Source organism: Megalobrama amblycephala, linkage group LG16 (assembly GCF_018812025.1).
Source record: "Megalobrama amblycephala isolate DHTTF-2021 linkage group LG16, ASM1881202v1, whole genome shotgun sequence".
Lineage (NCBI taxonomy): Eukaryota > Metazoa > Chordata > Actinopteri > Cypriniformes > Xenocyprididae > Megalobrama > Megalobrama amblycephala.
Window position 1 is genome coordinate 2564456 of NC_063059.1, and position 20046 is coordinate 2584501.

The 20046-nt window shown below is 37.9% G+C and overlaps 1 protein-coding gene across 1 annotated transcript in view; it reads left to right on the forward strand.

Annotated features, from left to right (window-relative positions):
* septin4b (septin 4b) overlaps positions 1 to 18263 on the forward strand; it is a 76107-nt gene extending 57844 nt beyond the window's left edge. Inside the window, exons 3-14 of the mRNA XM_048159723.1 lie at positions 272 to 394; positions 3177 to 3482; positions 4401 to 4497; positions 6749 to 6835; positions 6924 to 7047; positions 7364 to 7498; positions 8247 to 8364; positions 8449 to 8550; positions 10191 to 10287; positions 10429 to 10591; positions 14417 to 14513; positions 17005 to 18263. Coding sequence (XP_048015680.1) covers positions 272 to 394; positions 3177 to 3482; positions 4401 to 4497; positions 6749 to 6835; positions 6924 to 7047; positions 7364 to 7498; positions 8247 to 8364; positions 8449 to 8550; positions 10191 to 10287; positions 10429 to 10591; positions 14417 to 14513; positions 17005 to 17073 — 1518 coding nt within the window. The 3' untranslated portion in view covers positions 17074 to 18263. The remainder of the gene's footprint in view (positions 1 to 271; positions 395 to 3176; positions 3483 to 4400; positions 4498 to 6748; positions 6836 to 6923; positions 7048 to 7363; positions 7499 to 8246; positions 8365 to 8448; positions 8551 to 10190; positions 10288 to 10428; positions 10592 to 14416; positions 14514 to 17004) is intronic.
* The last annotated feature ends 1783 nt before the right edge of the window (positions 18264 to 20046 follow it).

Here is a 20046-nt window from a genome sequence, read left to right on the forward strand (position 1 = left end):
ACATTTCTAAAATCATCTATACTTGATGATCCAGAGAGTATCTCCAGTGGCCAGCTGTGCTGTGCACCAGCATCTTCTGCTTTTATGTCCATTGGCTACATCAAGACCTGTTGCATTAATGTAATCATTCATCTTTTTCTTTTTCTCTCATCCCTTCACCATCCTTTCCACCAAACATTACTCCCATGTAACATCCCTCCTCCTCCCTCGCTCTCGGTCTGTACCCGCCGTGCTCCTCCTCTCCTCTCCTCCCTGCCTCTTGTGGTTGGAGATGGCAGAGTGTACAGTAGCCCCAGTAGCGATGGAGGACAGTGACCGTGAGGTCGACTCGGCATCAGATGAGCAGGACTCTGTGCCAACGTCACCTGAGCCCAGGATGCATGAAGTGGAAAAGGTACTGGTGCACCTCCCTCCCTTTCCTCCCACTTTATTGGGTCAGTTTGACCTCTGACCTCTTAGGATACTGTCCCACTGACTGCCCTTAAATGTGGACCATTCTTCTGCAGGAATATTTACTTTAACTATTTGTTAAAGTCAACTTGAAATTGACCTTACTTTCTTAGTTTCTTACCTTCTTATTGTTAGCGATTTATCAACGTATACTGTTCCTAAAAGAGACCTATAATGCCCCTTTTCACAAGATGTAATATAAGTCTCTGGTGTCTCCAGAATGTGTCTGTGAAGTTTCAGCTCAAAATACTCCCACAGATCATTTATTATAGCTTGTCAAATTTGCCCCTATTTGGGTGTGAGCAAAAACACAGTTTTTGTGTGTCCCTTTAAATGCAAATGAGCTGCTGCTCCCGCCCCCTTTCCAGAAGAGGGCGGAGCTTTAACAGCTCAACAACAACAAAGCTGGAGAATCTCACGCAGCCAAAATGAGGATTGTCAGTAACGGTGTTCAGCCTTACATTGTTCAAACCGGAGTCACACTGATGGAAGAGACTCAGGAAGAAGTTACAACTTTTAGAATGAAACTGGACGTTTCTGAATGGTTAGTGGATAAATTTATGTAGTTGCTGTGGAGTTGATTCAACTCATCCACTAGCATGTGCCGTCATGTTAATCTTTTGTGCAAAACCCGTATGGACACCCATACATTGTGTACCTGTTTGCCAAACAGAGCCATAGACACCAGGATAACGCTTATGATTGCTATCAAATGCTGTGAATTGTCTAGTATTTTTTCCAAAATATTGCTCGGACAGAAACGCTCCTTTTTTAGTAATTGAGCTAGCCAGGGTGAACTTGCAGGCTATCCAAGCTAACGAGACTCGAAATAGTGTTCAGTGCTCGTCTGTGCAGCCAACGACAGAACAGTTAGCATGCTTTGCCATGGCGTTAGAACTGGTACACCATTTTCGTTTGTGAAAACAAAATGGCGGCACTGTGGGTGGAAACGTGCAGATTAAGGGGCGGTAATATTAAAAATAAGATCCCCTTCCTACGTCACAAGGGGAGCGAAATCTTAAACACAGAAAGTCAGATTTCCATGATATGTCCCCTTTAAGGAATGTCTTCATAATCTTTCATCAAAATGTAATAACTGAAATGAGTTTCCCTTTCGAGTGATATCACCTAGGACAGAAATTATGTTAAATGATCAGTCAAACAGGGCAGTCAGGGGCAGTCGTGGCCTAATGGTTAGAGAGTCAGACTGGTAACCTGAAGGTTGCAGGTCCTTGAGTAAGGCCCATAACCCCCAATCGCTCTTCTGGCACCACAGCAAAAAATGGCTGCCCGTTGCTCCGGGTGCGTGTGTCCACAGTTCGCAGTGTGTGTGTGTGTGTTCACGACTCAATAGTCCTAATGTATGTGCACTAACTTGAATGAGTTAAATCCAGAGGACAAATGATGAGTTGCCTTCACATGTCACTTTCACTTTCAAATAGCTATTTAAGTCAATCGCAAATGCGTTTCTGTAATGCCAGTTAAAGTTCATGTAATAAAGGTTACACCGCAATAGCAAATAGCGATATATTTATTACCAAGTTAAGCAGTGGAATACCTCTGAATATCCAGTCTGCTAATCAAAGAGTCTTGTTGCATTTAAAAAAAAAAAAACATTTTGAACTGAAATAAACTGTCTAGCATGTTTCCCTGCCTTCAACTCGAGACACTGGGAGCTCCAGCATCCCTGCGACCCTATGTAGGACAAGTGATTTGGAGTAAGGATGGAAATTCAATGTGAAGAGATGAACAGCAGGCAGGACTCGTAAAGGACATCTGCTCATTTCAGAGTTTGTGTCTTCCAGGTTGTGGCAACAGATTGACCATATGACCATGATTATAAAATCACTTTTCTAGTGTACAAGATCATGCCTGCACCTCAAACACGGATTCACCGCACTGCACTGCATTATTTATCTGGACAGGTCTCAGAACAGTGGAAACCTGAGAGGGTCACGTTGCCCAACTATCACGTGCAACCTTTAGTTTTGCATCATGGCCTTCTCTGAAGAGGTTTCCCAAGACAACTAGGTCATTGTTAGAGTTTAATGACAGCAATGCCGTTAGATATGGTTGTCAGTGATGTTTGAGGGTTTATTAGCGTTGTACTCATTAAGTTTGCTTGTCAGAAGCTCATTAAAGAACATAAACTAACCATGGCCCTTTGCAGCACGGCTGATGTGTTGAATGTGTCGTGTGTCTCGTCAATCTGCTGTGGAAAGACTCCTCTATAGGGGTTTGTGGAGCAGGAATCTTTACTCCTTCCTTTCACAACTGCATTTATTCTGTCATTGTTATCAATCCAGCAGCTCTTGGGCAGGGAGTATCAGTGTCATCTGTGTTGTGTCTGATGTCACTCGTCTTGTGTGGACACTAACAGCAGTGATGTAGACACGCTCTTCCTCAGGATCACTCCTTTTACTACTAATGTGCTTTTCTTGTATTCTTAAAGGCTTGTCAAACTTTTACCATGGTAACCTTAGTTTCTGCCAAAACGTTTCACTGAAGGAGATTTCATTGACTGGGTTACTGCTATAGTAAATGGGTATTTACCATGGTAATATTTTGCAAGGGCATGCACAGTGTTTTGTACCTAACCACTAAATGGTCTATTCTCTTTTTGCTTCTCTTCTCCATGACCTTAACTTCCCATATTAAACCGCTTCTGCACCTGCCCATATGTTCTGGCCCGACCCCTAACTTGCCCGATCCCCTCCTGACCTCAGCACTTCCCTAAGGAAGACTCGGAGGACTCGGAGCTGGAGCACATCATGGGACATCACCCGCCCAGAGAGGGCCACCCGTTCGCCCACCCTGGGCCCCATAAGGCCGATAGTGAGGGTGAGGCTCACAGCAGGCCTCACACCCCAGGAACACCTACCTTCCTGAGGCCCGCGGCGGCACCCAGGGGCCCCGGAGAGTTAGAGCACGGGGCTCAGCGGGGCCATGTGGACTTTAGCCTGCCGTCTCCCATCAGCCCATCCAGGCCTAAAAGTCCCTGGGGTCGCTTTGACCCCTATGAATCTGTTGAGGTAATGAACGCCGGGGTAGAGAGGGTCTGATTTACGTCAGGAGCGTTCGTGCACAAACACCTTGAAACATCACTCCCAACAACCATGAGAATCACATGTTGGGATGTACCATGGTATTCTTTGTTATTCCAAGTTTTCAGGAATGGTAATCCTTCAGTACCATGGTACATATCAAAGTACTATGACATTACCATCACTATATCACACTACTGGCGCAGGGCTGTTTTGTGAGGGATCTCAGTAGCTATTGGGTGTCTAAGAACAGTTACCTCGCATAGTTTTTTGTTCTGAATTGGAACCATATTTTCATTCTTGAGATTGTTTCATCTGTCACTTCCTTGTTGGGAGGATGGATATACATTTTAATGGCATGTTTTTAAGTAGATCCTGTTGGCGGTCTAGAGCATGTTTGTAAAAGATGATAATTAAAGGCATAAAGCCCTTTTATGGGTTTATGACACTCCACCCCACATCTTTCCTAATTCAGTTCAAGCCAAAACCTGGCACGTGTGGTTTGCCTCCCAGAGAGAAACTCTCACAATGTCTGTCAGCTCCTGCCAGCTCTTATGATAATAAGAGATATCGCCTACAAACTGAACGCTGACATTTCACTATGCTGATTAAATTTTGAAACATTGTTGTTTCTTGGCTCATTGCTCTTATGAACTTGAAGTTTTTAGACTTTTGAATTTTTATTATTTTATATTTATTTTTCTATGATATCCACTATATATTTGTTCATTTATTAGTGGGTTTTATTATTGTTTTTTGTTGTTGTTATTTGAATGTTTCATTTAGATATATTTATATACATACATATATTACATTTGTCATATCTGCTTAGTGATTTTAATATTCTTCATCATTTTGTCCCTCCCTCTCTCTCTGTCTCTCTCTTTCTTTGTTATATCTTGGTAGGACCAGGACAAGGAATATGTGGGATTTGCTACTTTGCCAAATCAGGTTCACCGCAAATCTGTGAAGAAGGGCTTTGACTTCACTTTAATGGTAGCAGGTAATTTCAACATCACAACTGTGGTAATTAACTTCAAAACAAACTGTGTAAAATAGTGTGTTCTCCTTTTCTTTATATTAAAGGTTTAGTTCACCCATAATTTAGTGAACCATCATGTTGTTCAAAAACAGTTCATGCTGCTCTTTTCCACCTACTGAAATTGAATGAGGACTGAGGTTGTCGAGCCCCAAAATGGCAAAAAAAGCACTATAAAAGTATCATAACAGTAGTTCATATGACTCAAGCATTCTTCTTGAGGCACATAATAGTTTTGTGTGAAGAACAGACTGAAATGTAAGCTGATATTCACTGAAAATCTCCCCCATCAGTGTTGGGGAAAGTTACTTTTAAAAGTAATGCGTTACAATATAGTGTTACTACCTTAAAAAAGGAACTAATTGCGTTACTTAGTTACTTTTTAATAAAAGTAATGCATTACATTACTTTTGCGTTACTTTTTCTCACCTGGGCTGGGCTTGCTTGTTTGTTTTTTAATAACAACAAACTGTTCTGTTTTTGGCAAATGTTAAGGCCCTTTCACACCAAAAGTGAAATGAATAAGCCTCAGGCTGAAGGAAATGCATATTTACACCTGTACAGTAGAGGGCGCAGCTCAAACAATTCTTTCAGCTGTGCTGTGATTCTGGACCAAAGAAGAATGGATACAGGAGAAAGTTTAACACTCTTATTTCTAAATCTAATCTAAAGTCATTTCTGCTTATTAGTATGGGTGAATCAGATCATTGAATGTCAGCAGCAAAGACATTGGTTTATAAAGTGAGATTAAATACATAAAGTATATTTGTGTAATTTAATATAGTTAATTATTACAGGTTTGTGTAAAATCCTGAGATTGCATTTCACTGTTTTTATTCATTTTGAGGAATACTGAATGTTTTTGTGAGATGAATAAATGCATGTTCACATGTAGTCTAGAACTACAATAACATCATCTCAACATTTCTAAACTGCGGGACTTATTTGATATTAAACAGTGTTATTAAATGTGCATTAAGCAGCAAAAGAGATACTGTTCTCCAGATCCAAGTCGGAGTCAAACGCAGATAAGCAAATGGGCTTCTGATAAGAAAATGCCTTTTTGGAGAGTATTCATGTAAACACAGTTGGATATTTCTTTAGTAAACATATACAGTTCAGAAAGAAAACATGTGTGTAACAGTATATTGGATCTGTGCATCTCTTAAAGTGACAGCAGCCTAATATTCCTGCTGCAGTCTGTCATTAATGATAATCAGACAACGAATGACACAGGAAAATCACTCACTGCTCTTGACTGAATAATGTAAGATGTAATAAGGATTAATTTATATTTAAAGGTGCCATAGAATTGAAATTGAATTTATCTTGGCATAGTTGAATAACAAGAGTTCAGTACATGGAAATGACATACAGTGAGTTTCAAACACCATTGTTTCCTCCTCCTTATATAAATCTCATTTGTTTAAAAGACCTCCGAAGAACAGGCAAATCTCAACATAACACAGACTGTTACGTAACAGTCAGGATCATTAATATGTACACCCCCAATATTTGCATATGCCAGCTCATGGATTTAAAGGGGAAGCAGCCTGAATCTGCGCATATTTAATGATGCCCCAAAATAGGCAGTTACAAAAATTAATTTAAAAATAATCTATGGGGTATTTTGAGCTGAAACTTCACAGACACATTCAGTGGACACCTTAGACTTATATTACATCTTGTGAAAAAGCATTCTAGGGCACCTTTAATGTGTACAGTAAGACTATGCAGTGTTATTTTACATTTGATTTTTATTTAATACCACTGTTTGTACATCTTCCTGAAAAACATGGTTCATTTAATTTAATTTTCGTTCTGTTGTATTTATTTATTTATTTATTTATTTTTGTTTGTAATTAGTTTCTTTGTTCTTATTGTATTGCTGACTGTTTACTTGTCTTCTGTAATTATTTTGAGGACTTTTTTTTATATTAGTTAACCTAGTATTAGTTTTTGCTGATGTGTCGATAATTGTGAAATTTCACTGATATTTAAAATGATTCCTATCGTGAAATAAGACTTCGATTGTATCACCCACTTATAATCATGTTAAATAATTGTGATTTCAATATTGATCAAAAAAAATCTTGGTTATGATTTTTGCCATAATCGAGCACATGATGTGAGACAAAATTGTCATTTTTTAAACTTTAAACTGCTCCTTTAATATCAATGGTGTCATTGATGATGAAGTTTTTGTTCCTCACAGGAGAGTCAGGTTTAGGAAAGTCCACTCTGGTCAACAGTCTGTTCCTTACAGATCTCTACAAAGACCGAAAACTGCTCAATGCTGAAGGTGAGTTCATCTCTCGCGGTTGTTTGCTGTGAGTGTTGCTGTACATGTTCTGATGGCTGTGTTGTGATGTCGTCTGTTTTGTTGGTAGAGAGGATCACTCAGACAGTGGAGATCACCAAACACACAGTGGACATTGAGGAGAAGGGCGTCAAACTGAAGCTCACTATCGTGGACACACCAGGATTCGGGGATGCTGTCAATAACACTGAATGGTACATAAAGGGCTTTAGGGTTTCTAATTCTACATACAGTCACATGATGCATGCTAATCTCATGAGATTCATGTTACTTTTAAATAAAATGCTCTATAAGGCAGTACACCAATACTATCATGATGTATAAATACTTGATGCTGACAAAGTATTTCATTCACTAGTCACAAAAAGTGGTCAAAACAGGCTTCATTTTCTTTATGCAGAGCATCATTTCATAAATTATTCTTTTGATTTTGTAGTGAAATATGACACAGGTATGCTCTTCAGAGGTCTGGTGAGGTTGATTATCAGTGCTGTATCTGTGTGTTTTCAGCTGGAAGTCAGTGGCAGACTACATAGACCAACAGTTTGAGCAGTACTTCAGAGATGAGAGCGGACTGAACCGCAAGAACATTCAGGATAACCGAGTGCACTGCTGTCTCTACTTCATTTCACCCTTCGGTCACGGGTATGTGCGTCATCAGCGTTATAAACACAGATCTGATCTGACCTATCTGACTTCTTTATGGTGGTGTGGTGTAGTGGTTGAAGCTCAAGGCTTGGAGCTGGTATTCAAACTCCATAAGGGCTGATCTGTCAGCTAAAGAGGGATCATCTCTATAGTATGATAAAGTACATGCTTTCATCCAAGACATAAGCCATCTGATAATGCATATTTCACTCACTTTAATGTGACATACATGCATTTCCATTTAGTCCAAATGCGGTTTTTACATCACTTATTTTTGCTCCACGTGTTTGTGTCCATAATGGCTTTTATATATATTTTCTATTTGAAGAGCAACAACATCAACTGTTTGATGTTTGTCTGAAAAACTAGTTCCAGGATCATGACGATTAGAGTCATACAGTATATAGGCGTTTTTTGTTTGTTTTTTACTGGACGAAGAAAAAAAAACAGTCCTACTTTAATGTCAGTCATGCGATCCATCTCAGAGAGTGATATGCCAGTTAAAAAGTAACCAGCTCCCACAATGCATCTATGCCCTCTGCTGGTCATGTCTGATTGTGACAGGAAAGCAAACCAAGTCAACAAGTTCTTCTTGTTGTTATTGTCATTTCACCTACCACCACCATAAAAACACAGTTAGTCTAGCACCAATGACAGAAATCAAACAGCTAACAATAAATTGCTGGCAAACCTCTAGTTTGTGCTGTTGTGTGTGGTGATTATCGTCACCGTGTGTTTGCATCAGTTTAAGGCCTCTGGACGTGGAGTTTATGAAGGCTCTTCATGAGAAGGTCAACATTGTTCCTGTACTAGCTAAAGCTGACACACTCACACCAATGGAGGTCAAGAAAAAGAAAATCAAGGCAAGTGCTCGAGCTGTCAAAACCCGTTGCGTGTTGTTTGTGTAAGTGCCATGAGCTTATTTAAAACCTTTTGTGCTCAAGCAGATTCGAGAGGAGATCGAACAATACGGAATAAAGATCTACCAGTTTCCAGACTGTGATTCAGATGAGGATGAGGACTTCAAACAGCAAGACCAAGAGCTCAAGGTTCAGAGATGTTATTCACATATCATGTCCTGAGCCAGTGAAAGAAAGATTTGTGTTTTGTGAGATATTAGTAGTAGAGACAAATGTGGTCCCACTTTATATTAGGTGTGTTTAACTACTGTGTACTTGCATCAAAAAAATAGTACAATGTACTTATTGTGTTCAATTGCAAAGCACTTGTGCTGCTATTGAGGTGGATACAGGTAAGTTTAGGGACAGGTTTGGTGGTATGGTTTGGTTTAAGGGTGGGTTAAGAGGTAAGGGTAGCGTCAATCAGGGGCATTTCCTCTGATGAGACAAGGAAGGCAGTGCCTCAAATAATTGGATAAAGAAATAATCCATTTTACAAAAATAAAACAACACAAATATTAAAAAATGTGACATTAATAGTCACTAATTTTTGTAATATAACACTGTCCAACAGCGACACCCGCTGGTAAAGTTACAGCGAAGGCTTGCCTCCCCTGAACCCACTGACTTATAACAGACCCCCTAAAGCACGCGGTGGGTTTGGTGGGGGGTAATTGAGAATGAATGGGGAAAAGTCACATGAGAGGAGGCAATGCCTCCATCATGCTATGATTGGATATGATCACATCAAAATCAAACTTGAAATGGCCTGAAACATGGTGACTGTGGGTTGTTTTGTTTGTTTGTATTTTGAGAGCAATCATCTTGGTGAAATTAAAGGTGCATCTTTGTGGCTGTGGCCAGTGTTAATCCACCTTGATGACTGATGATCCGAAAATAAGTTGGCTATATAAAAAAAACAGATGAACATCAGCTGAACAATAAGTGCATTGTATCAAATGATTAATTTAAATGTTAATACAGAGTAGTTAAAGACAATTAATATACAGTGGGACTCATTTTAATTACCAGAAATGTGATACCCAGATTTTGTGCACAACCCTAATAAAAACTTGACAAGTGGGTCAAGGAGTTTGGCTGGTTAGCGTGGTCTTGTTAGTCCCTGCAGCTATAGACAGAAAAAAAAACTGACAGTTATTCAAAATATTTTTACAATACAAAGGCTGCAAAGTGTTAGATATCGTAGGTCTCTAAGATAAAGATATGTAGTAAGATAACCACTGGTATTCTGGATTCTGTTACTCCATCACGGCCAACACAGCCGTCAACTTCAGATTTTACAGCAGAAAACTCTAGCACAACTGAAACAGCAGCTGTTTTAGACATGCTTTGCTTTCACCCGCTCTTTCAACTTAAGCATTTTGACATAGCGATCCAGGGTACTATTAATATATTCGGTTTCACTCAATATTTGTTCCACTGAATAAGGCTTAGTAAACCGTGCTTGCAATGCAGAAATAGTCACTGCCAGTCGCCCACTTGGAAACTCTGACTACTTCTCTGTCTGTCAAAGCCTAGCTTCATTTGCTTCTGTTTAGTGGCCAGTGTCTTGTAACTGCACTGGATCCCAGTTTGTTCCCAGTCTGAATTGAGGCTAAGTCTTCAACCCTGTTGCATTGGTCAAATACAATGAATAGGTAATAACATAGCTCTTATTATGTCTAAAAGGCTTCTTTTATAAGAGTTTTAAGGCCCAGTTTGTACCATTTGTGGATAGTGGCACCTCTATTTCTGTTGAGATTATTAGTTTGCTTGTTCTCCTCCTTTAGGACAGCATTCCCTTCGCTGTGATCGGCAGTAACACAGTAGTGGAAGCGAAAGGCAAGAGGGTTCGAGGACGTCTGTACCCTTGGGGTATTGTAGAAGGTATGGTCCTGATTCATGAACAAACACGCCTCAAAAAAGTTCCCCACTATGTCAGTAAAACATACAGGGGTTACAAAATTCGTTTATGATCATTTAGTAGACTGGATATGTACTGTGTGTTTGTGTGTGTTTGTTGGACAGTGGAGAACCCAGCACACTGTGACTTCGTGAAGTTGAGGAACATGTTGGTACGAACACACATGCAAGATCTGAAGGATGTGACCCGGGAAACCCACTACGAGAACTACAGAGCCCAATGCATCCAGAGTATGACCCGCATGGTGGTGAAAGAACGCAACCGCAAGTACGCAGTCACGACTCAGGCAGCGGAAGCTGTGTTTTCACTCTTCATCAGCTTTTGTTTTGAACAACAGTGGCCCCAAAAAGTATTTGGAAACTTAAGTCACATAAGATATTTGCATTTTGCATTTATACAGTGCCTTTCCAAGGCTCAAGGTAGCCTTACAAAAAGTGCATTTCAAGGAAAACAAAGAATCAATACACAATACAACACACCAAGTACAAATCATCGAAAATACATTTCAAATGAAAGTAGACCGAGGATGTTTAGAAGAGTAAGGGGTAGTGAGTCCCAAAGCATAGGGGCAGAAACATAAAATGATTTCACCTGTAGTAGACAATTGAGATCTAGGAATGGACAAAAGGCCAAGTTCAGACAATCTAAGAGACCGAGTGGGCAGATATGGGTGAAGCAAGTCAGACACTTAGGGAGGGGCAAGACCATTTAAAGCCTTAAATGTTAGGAGTATCTTAGTGAAGATCATACAGATGGGAGTGATGCAAGCAGAGCGCTTGTTTGAGTTGAGAACTGTGGAGGAGGATTTGACATGAACCCCATCGATCTCAAAGCACAGGTCCATTCTTTTGTCTGGTGTAGCAGAGCCAATCAGCAATATTTCAATTTTGTTATGATTCAATTTAAGAAGTTTCAGTGTGTGATATCCCCAAAACATGTATTACATTTTATAACATTGTACATACAGAATAACATCGCAAATGAGTAGAAGTCAAAACTTATATGGATATGTATGATCTCACCAAGAGGATGCATGTAGATGATAAAGAGTAATGGACCAAAAACTGAACCCTGAGGAACACCATGTGTCAGAGGAGCAGTGACGGATGTGTATTTGACTTCATAATAAGATCAGTTATAGCAGGAGTAGTTAAGATGAAAGCAGAGAGAGAATATTTTGAGTGAGCTGCCAATCTTTGGCAATAATATCAGTGATTGACTTAAGTTTGTCTGAGTAAAACTGAAGGATGCAAGCTCACCAGAGCCAGAGATGGCATGTTGTGGAGGGTTAGGGAGCTTGTTTAGCTCTGCATGTAGACTTCTTAATGGTGGAAGAGAGCTATGAGTAGAGTGTGGCAGTGAGAGCTATGCAGAAAAAAAAATCTGTTTATACCAGAGAATGCACAACAAGTCCAGTTTTCATGTTCAGTCTTTCCTGGCAATGACTTTTAACGTTCATAGCTTTGAGTTCGGAAGTTGCATCATAAAAAGTGGAAAGAGGAAAAGACGATGAGTTTACAAAAATGATTGTATGGTAGGAGGGCATTTTTTTCATATTGGAAAACTCAAGCTAATGTTTAAAAGTATGTGTTAAGAGAAAGCAAAGGCAGAACCAGTAACACAGAATTATCCTACGGATAAGATCCAGTATATGACCCATGCAGTGAGTTGCAAAATGAACATGTTGAATAAGTTTGAAACATTCCAACACAGATATAAATTCATTATATTGTGCAGTATTTTTTTATGTATTAAAGTCCTCAAGTACAATAACAGATACAAATCTAGCACAGACATGAGTAAAGGCCTCGATATACTCACAGCAAAGTTCTTTTTTCATTCTTCATTTGGGGTTAAAAAGAAATTGGAAATACCTTTGCAGCGGTATATTGTTAGCGAACATCCTGACACCACTGAGAGTGGCGTTTAGATGAGATGTAAATATGCGCTGGGCACTTTCCGTTCGGTAACAAAATAAACACACAACAAAAATGACAGCAGTAAAGAAAGCATCTGATCATAGCGATGTGGATGTGTTTGCGGCAGCTCTGCAATTTGGCACTCCAGTCAAGTAAAGTCATGTTTATTTATATTGCACTTTATACAATAGATTGCTTTAACCCTTAAATGCATCAGTGTTTCACCAATCAATATTACATATTTGGGTCTTTAGTGACCCGGGTGGATCTCTACCTGTTGCGATAATATTAAAGTCTCCTGATATTGGAGTAACAATTACAGAAGAATGAAATAAAGCATATTTTGTTACCTTTTGGAGCTTGGAAGGGTTCAGTTTGAGCAGATGTTTTACACTGTCATCACTGTCGTCGTCAGAGCTCATTTCCCAGTACATTCAGCATCTGGCTCAGATTCGCGACCTCAAACATATTCTCAAAACTATCATTTTCAACACCTTCAAAATCAATATTTTGGTCACTGACAGCTTCTGAAGTGACAGTGACAGTACTTGATTGTGTTCAGTACTTGCTCTGCAGTAAATCACTGAACCATTTCAAGTTTTGCTGATGATCTTCCTATTCTTTGTTTTCTGCCTGCAGTAACTATGAGTGAAATGTCTCTACATTATTGTGTATCAAACATTCATAAAGGTGAATTGCACTTATTCAGATTATTGTTGCGCAGAAAAAATATACTTGCACTGTTACACACCTTGCGTCGTTAGCGACCCTATACAATTTTTTTTTTTTTTTACAAAAAATGAATGGGAAAATAGGCAGTCTCTTATAATTGTATGATTTTTTTCTTATATTGTTTATAATGAATTAATTGAGGCTAAGAAGGTTAAAAACTGACTTTAAAAACTGAATAAGGAAGAGGGTAGTGAATGACATCCTAAAGACCAGAGCTATGCATTTAAGGGTTAAACCAAACAGCTTTACAGTATTAAACATGAGAAAACAGTGTCAGTGATGCTTTCAATTAGAATTACACTTCAGTTTGCTCTATAAAGCAGCTCTCCAGTGTTTATGTTTTCACTCACAGATGTCTGACCTCAACAGAGGAAATGAAGGAGCAGGACAGAGCCCTCGAGCACACCTACCTATTACGTAATCGCCACAGACCAATGGGGGTTCAAAGGTGTTTACCAGCCGAAGTGAACTTTCCCGTTAAAAGTTGGCTTTGGCTGTTTCGAACTCCCAAAACAAACTCCAAGCAAACTTCATTTTGGCTTGATTTTGTTCGAAATGACGTCATACCATTTCATTCTTCTATTCTGCTTGAAGTATATCAGGGCCTTAAGTAGCTCACTGATCTCAAAGAAATTATCAATATGGGATTTTGGAGGCCGATAGATTAAGATCACAGCTAATGATGTGTGACCAACCATTTTCAAAGCTTGGTATTCAATGGAGGAAACATCATGTAACTCAGTCTCTGATATGATTTTTCTTTTGAGATTTATGGGGAGCATGGGTGAAAAGCCCAAAGTGTCTTCCACGAATGGTGTATGGATCGTGGGTGGCGTAAAATACCAAGATGTTTACACCAAACATAGATGATTGGATTCAAATGAAAAAATCCTGAGCAGTTGAGTACTGAAGAGCTATGTGGAAGGAACCGTTTGATTGAAGTCAGACAAAAACAATCCAAAAAGACAAAGGAGCAAAATTTGAAAGCAGTTACACGAGTACATGACCAATGATTGTTCAGGACCCAAACAAACAACTTAATCAATATATCTGCATTAGCCAGAACAGTATTGAATTCACATCTACAGTCCACAGAAAGGAAGGCTACCCAACCACACCAAGGAAAAAAAGCATACAGGACCAGCGTGAAGCGGCAGCACTTCACATTGGAAGTCACACCATTACGATTAAACTAAATGATGTCCCTTCCCATCCCACAACTAAATATTAAGTCATTAACCCACATTAAGAATTTAAAATATATCCTTACACAATGAATGTTCATTTTATATTAGATGGGATGTTTGCTGTGTTGCATATGAAGCACCAAACTGTACCATGTTTTTGTACAATGCTTTTTGGGGTTACAGTAAACGATGGCATTTGTTTTGCTGGTGAAACTGACCGTACGTGCATGCATGTGCTGTTTTGCTCCGAGCAGCAAACTGACCAGGGAGAGCGGCACCGACTTCCCCATTCCCATGGTGCCCAGCGTCACTGACGAGACGGAGAAGCTCATCCGAGAGAAAGACGAGGAGGTACGGCATTCTCCCTGCCAAGATCAACATGAGCAAACGCCACAACACGAGCCGCATTTGGAGCCGGAGCCGTGTGTGGATCCTCAATCAGAGCCCGAACCCAGCGCTGACCCCAGAGGGTCCTGACGGCTTCTGATAGGGTTTCATGATACATATTTAACCTCGTGAACCAACCCTCTAGAGCGGTGGTTATATGTGCCACTGGCGCCCCTGTAGGTGAATCCGGAGCGCTGTCGGGCAGTTAGACTAGAGCACATGGTGTGTGAGGCTCAGGATCAGTTGTGTGTGTAATGCCTTTACAAAGCCTGCACATCTCTGGCATGATGCACTTTAATCCTGCATCGCATAATGGGTGAACCTTACTAAGACATGTTCAGCGTATGTAGTATATTGAACCCCAAAAATGATTATGATTATTAATATTATTACTTGTTGTTAGGATTTTTTTTAAATTGGCAAATAAGCACATTTTCCCTAAATTCAAACTACCACAATGCAAAAAAAAAAAAAAGTCTTCTTATTACTGCAGTAAAATCATACAGTCTAAATTAAGTTCAATACAACATATACTACAATTATATATTGAACTATAATAGTAGTAATAAAAGTAAAATGTGCATAATTACATGCAACTAACCCTAAACCAAACCCTATTCCTAACCTAACCCTATAGTTGTTAATTAAATGTATAATTACACTGTAATAAGGACACCTTAAAATAAAGTGTTTAATACAACATCAATACAATTAGTACATTGTATCTTACAATTTTTTTTCATCAAACAAGACACTTAAAATAAAGTGGGACCATATTATAAAACTGTTATATAATATATTACAGTAATGAGAATGATCATTGTAAATCCTCAAAACGCTCAAAATAATTAATTGTTTTGAGTAGGACAAACTTAATTTAAACAAATGTTCGTTAAATGAACTTTTATGAGTATTTAGCACTTTCTTTGTCTTTTGAGTTCACAGAACTGATATGTTTTAAGTAAACTGAACTTTTTAATTGTTTTGAGTTTTATGAACTCATTTCTTTTAATTTAGACAAACTTAAGTTTAACTGAACCTGAACTGGGATTTCTATTTCCAAGCATGCTTTGCCCATGACACTCCAAAGGGAGAGTAAGTGTTAAAATGCTAATGTTTTTTTGTGAAAAAAATAATGTTAAGTGTGAGATTTAGTAGCGATTTAATGTTTTGTTGTGCTAATTTAGAAGAGTTTCTGTTAATGTGGGTTTTTGTAGAGTTACAACCATGGTGACAAGTGGTGGTTTTAGAGCAATTGTGTTAAATGATTTATATTGCTGCACTCATTTAGCAAGTGCAATATTTTATTTATATATATATATATATATATATATATATATATATATATATATATATATATATATATATATATACATATATATATGGGGGGGAAATGTGCAACTGTCATTTTACTAAATATAGACTTCATTTTCTTTTTGGGGGGAAATATGACCTGAACATGTTTCCTGCAGTTTTCTAAAAATCTTATTACCCAACAGTAATGTAAAGCTTTTACAGTATTTTCCTGTAGAACATTTTTCCAAATATAGGCTAAAATATATTTTGGACTTATTTCAGTCATGGTATTTTTGTATATATTTTGGAAGATTAGTAGATTCATGTTGTCTTTCTGAAGCAGTTACTGCATTATATAAGTTGGAATGGAATGAAGAAAATATATATATGAAGGCTTTGCTGTCTGTTATGGATTTATTGCACTGGAATCGGTCTGTGATTAAAGTCTTGTTAACACTGGTGATATGATTTGACATGGCATTTCTGTATTCATACACACTTTTCACAATCATTGTTGACATCTGAGTGTTGCATTATTATCATTTACGATTCTTCATGAACTGCACAGGTTTGTTGACTTCATTCCAGTTCCCAGTCATTCTTTCTGAACTTTAACAGCGGCTCAGGCTTTACATAAATGCAGTATGCAAGGAAGTCGCTTTACACAAAACAAAGCATGAAAGCCTGATAAATGTCTCCACAGTCACGACACAAATCACCTCTTTGGGTGTGCAGTACTTTTTGTTCATTTTCACTAATTACTAATCAGGAAATGACAACTGCTGGAAATGTTGACATTCTAACACAAATTAAATTATTTAACATATTATTTACATGAATATTTTAGCATATTATTTACATGAAGCCGTGCACTGTTGAATGTACCGTGGCATGTACAGGAAGTAGTATCAATTTTAGCTTAAATGTCGCGCGTTACGTAACGACGCCATCGATCTCCAGTGCAAACACTGTCAATATCACGGATGTCACGTACTGAAGGCATGCGCGTTATTGATTATCAGCTCACGTGACTTTTGCCTGGCTAATATGATTGGTTAGTTTGGAGATCGACATCATGTGACTCATTGATTGGTCAGTATTGATTGATGAGTTTTGCTGGTGTAGTGTGATTGATTGTTTGTTGTTTTCTTCTATGCAGTTGAGACGAATGCAGGAAATGCTGCAGAAGATCCAGGAGCAGATGCACACGCAGAAAGAGGCGTATTAACGGCGCCGTGCTCTCCACCGGCACCTTCACATTACCGCGGTATCACTGAACACGCTAGACCCGGCTGAGTGTGCCGTCCATGTCAGAACAGAGCAGTCTTTCACTACAAACATCTCACTAACACATGTCTGGGTCACATTTCAGGATAATAATAATAACAACAAAAAATAATAAATTCTTTGATTTTTGAGGTGAAATTTCACCCAGACATGTTGATATGAATAAAGGTTCATTATTGGCATTGATGGTTCCATGAAGGTTCTTTTGGAAGGGTTCTTCTATGACAAAAACCTTTATTCTGTACTAGGTTATTGTTGTTATTCGGTATAACTGTTCTTGGCGCTCATGTGAAGGCGTCTGGTTTAGGGGCGGTGAAGACAACAGCCCTTTAACCACTTTGCTTGTTGTCCAATATGTGTTTCTACCCCAAGATTGTTTTATAATTGCTCGATATCGTAGGATAGACACGATGGAATTATTTAATTTTTTTTTTTTTCTACAATGTGTAACTTTATTTTGTACAATGTTCATTAATTGCATCGGTTGTTATGTATGTCTTTGGTTTTGTTTGCATTTCTATACAAAACTGCAAAATGGCTTCTTTTAGAAAGTTTCTAAATGAAAAAAAAAAAAATTGTTTTATTTTCTTATTGGAGAAATAAAGTACTGTAGAGAGATATTTTTGTTAACACGGCTAACACATATTGTTTCTCCTCTGGATAAAATGTTCCTGGCCTTGAACTCATTCCACAAGTGCATGTTTAAAGAAGAAACGCCTGAATCTGTGCTCTTGGTGCGATCATGTAATGTCAGAAACACGGTTTAGTGATACTCGGTTTCTGAGCAGTAAAAACATTGATGTCTTTGTCACAAGTTGAAGATCTTTGACGGCTGGTGGTCATGTGATCTGCTCAGAAGAGATCTCAAAACAGACATTCTGACAAAACATGAATGAACCAATATGCTTCTGCTGTTTCAGTTGTGGTAAGGGTGCTCATTGTAATATCTGTGTTATAGACATGGTGTTACAGTCCATAGAAATAAATTATGTTTCTCCTGCATCATATATATATTTTCTTGGGTAATGTTGGTGAAACAAAGAACACTAATAATAGAGTGTCGAGAAAGAAAAAAAACCCTTGAAATAGAGTGTTGGGTCAGAGGTGAATAAACCCATTTACTATGGCTTATGTTCTGTTGTTGCCAGTTATTTCTGACATTTCTATATTATACTGTCACTGTTATATTGATTGTCGGCTAAAGTCATAAGGATAATATTTATATTCCTTTCAATGGCCTTTTGAAACTGCATTAAAGATGTAGGCCTAACAGTAATATTCTACATACTGATTTGCTTTAGGGACAAAACACACTTCTTCTAAAAAAAAAATTCTTAAAGGTAAAATAACTTGAGATAAATAGTCTAGTAACACATTTAGAAAGTGATATGTGGCCAAATATACACTGCCCTCCAAAAGTTTGGAAACACCCCTGGCAAAGTGTGGTTTTGGACGATATCAGCATAAATCCTTGTCATTTTTTGGTGCAAATACATTACAGTAACTTCACATTATCATTGAAGACCAGCAATAATAATTTTCATTTTGATTACATAATAATGGCAATATACAGTAAGAATTTTTATTTTTATTTTTTTGAAAAGAAATGAAAGAAATGAATACTTTTATTCAGCAAGGATGCATTAAATCAATCAAAAGTGGCAGTAAAGACATTTATAATGTTACAAAAGATTAGATTTCAGATAAACACTGTTCTTTTGAACTTTCTATTCATCAAATAATCCTGAAAAAAAATATTGTACACAAATATTTTGTACAATTGTACACATTAAATGTTTCTTGAGCAGCAGATCAGCATATTAGAATGATTTCTGAAGGATCATGTGACACTGAAGACTGGAGTAATGATGCTGAAAATTCAGCTTTGCATCACAGGAATAAATTACTTTGTCAAATATATTTAAATAGAAAACAGTTATTTTAAATTGTAATAATATTTCACAATATTACTGTTTTTTACTGTATTTTTAATTAAATAATTATAGCCTTGGTGAGCAGACGAAACTTCTTTTAAAAACATTAAAAATCTTAGTGGTTCCAAACTTTTGGACTGTACTGTATACATGTCAAAGTCAGACATGCCCCTTTGCCAGCTGTGATGCTGGTTACTGGTTTAAACTTGGCCCAGGTTTGTAAAAGATCTTTGGGTCAGCACACCTTAATAGCTTCAACAGTTGATTGCAAATTAAGTTTAGAATACAATGAACCAATCAGAACCCAGTTTAGGTCAGATAGCTGCTAATGCTGAATTGAAAATTTAAGTTTTTTTCTATGTATAAACTGTTTATGTAATAAAACATGTTTTTGTAGTTTGTGTTGTCCCTTACCAGTGCAAAATTATCACAAACCCCACTTTTCTAGGGCGTTTCGAATCTTTTGGAGGGCAGTGTATATTACTTCAAATTTATGTATATTCGTACAGTGTTTGAAGTTAACTTTTTCAACTTTTACAAATTAGGCTACTACATTTTTAAATTACCTGCTATTCAGAAAATCAACACAAATATCATATAAGCTATATATAATCTGATTCTGAATCACTGAATGCTTCTTAGCTTTACAACAGTCAATCACTGAGAATATCATAAGAATAAAAAAAACTTCTCTTATAAAACACCAATCAATTTGTTGTAATTTACAAATATAGCTCACTATAAAATTAACGTTTAATGGTAAAAACGTTGAATATTAGCAGACAGACTGCCAAAGTGATTAGCTGTTTCCTCACAAAAGTCAGCGAATTAAAGCCGTGCCTCTATTGACATCCATTCAAAAAAGCCAACCCGTTCTCACTCCAAGACGTCCAATAATAATAATAACGACAATCATTGTCACGGGTGCACAAGGACAAGATGTAAAAGATCCAAGTGCAGCATAAGTATTTATTGGGGAG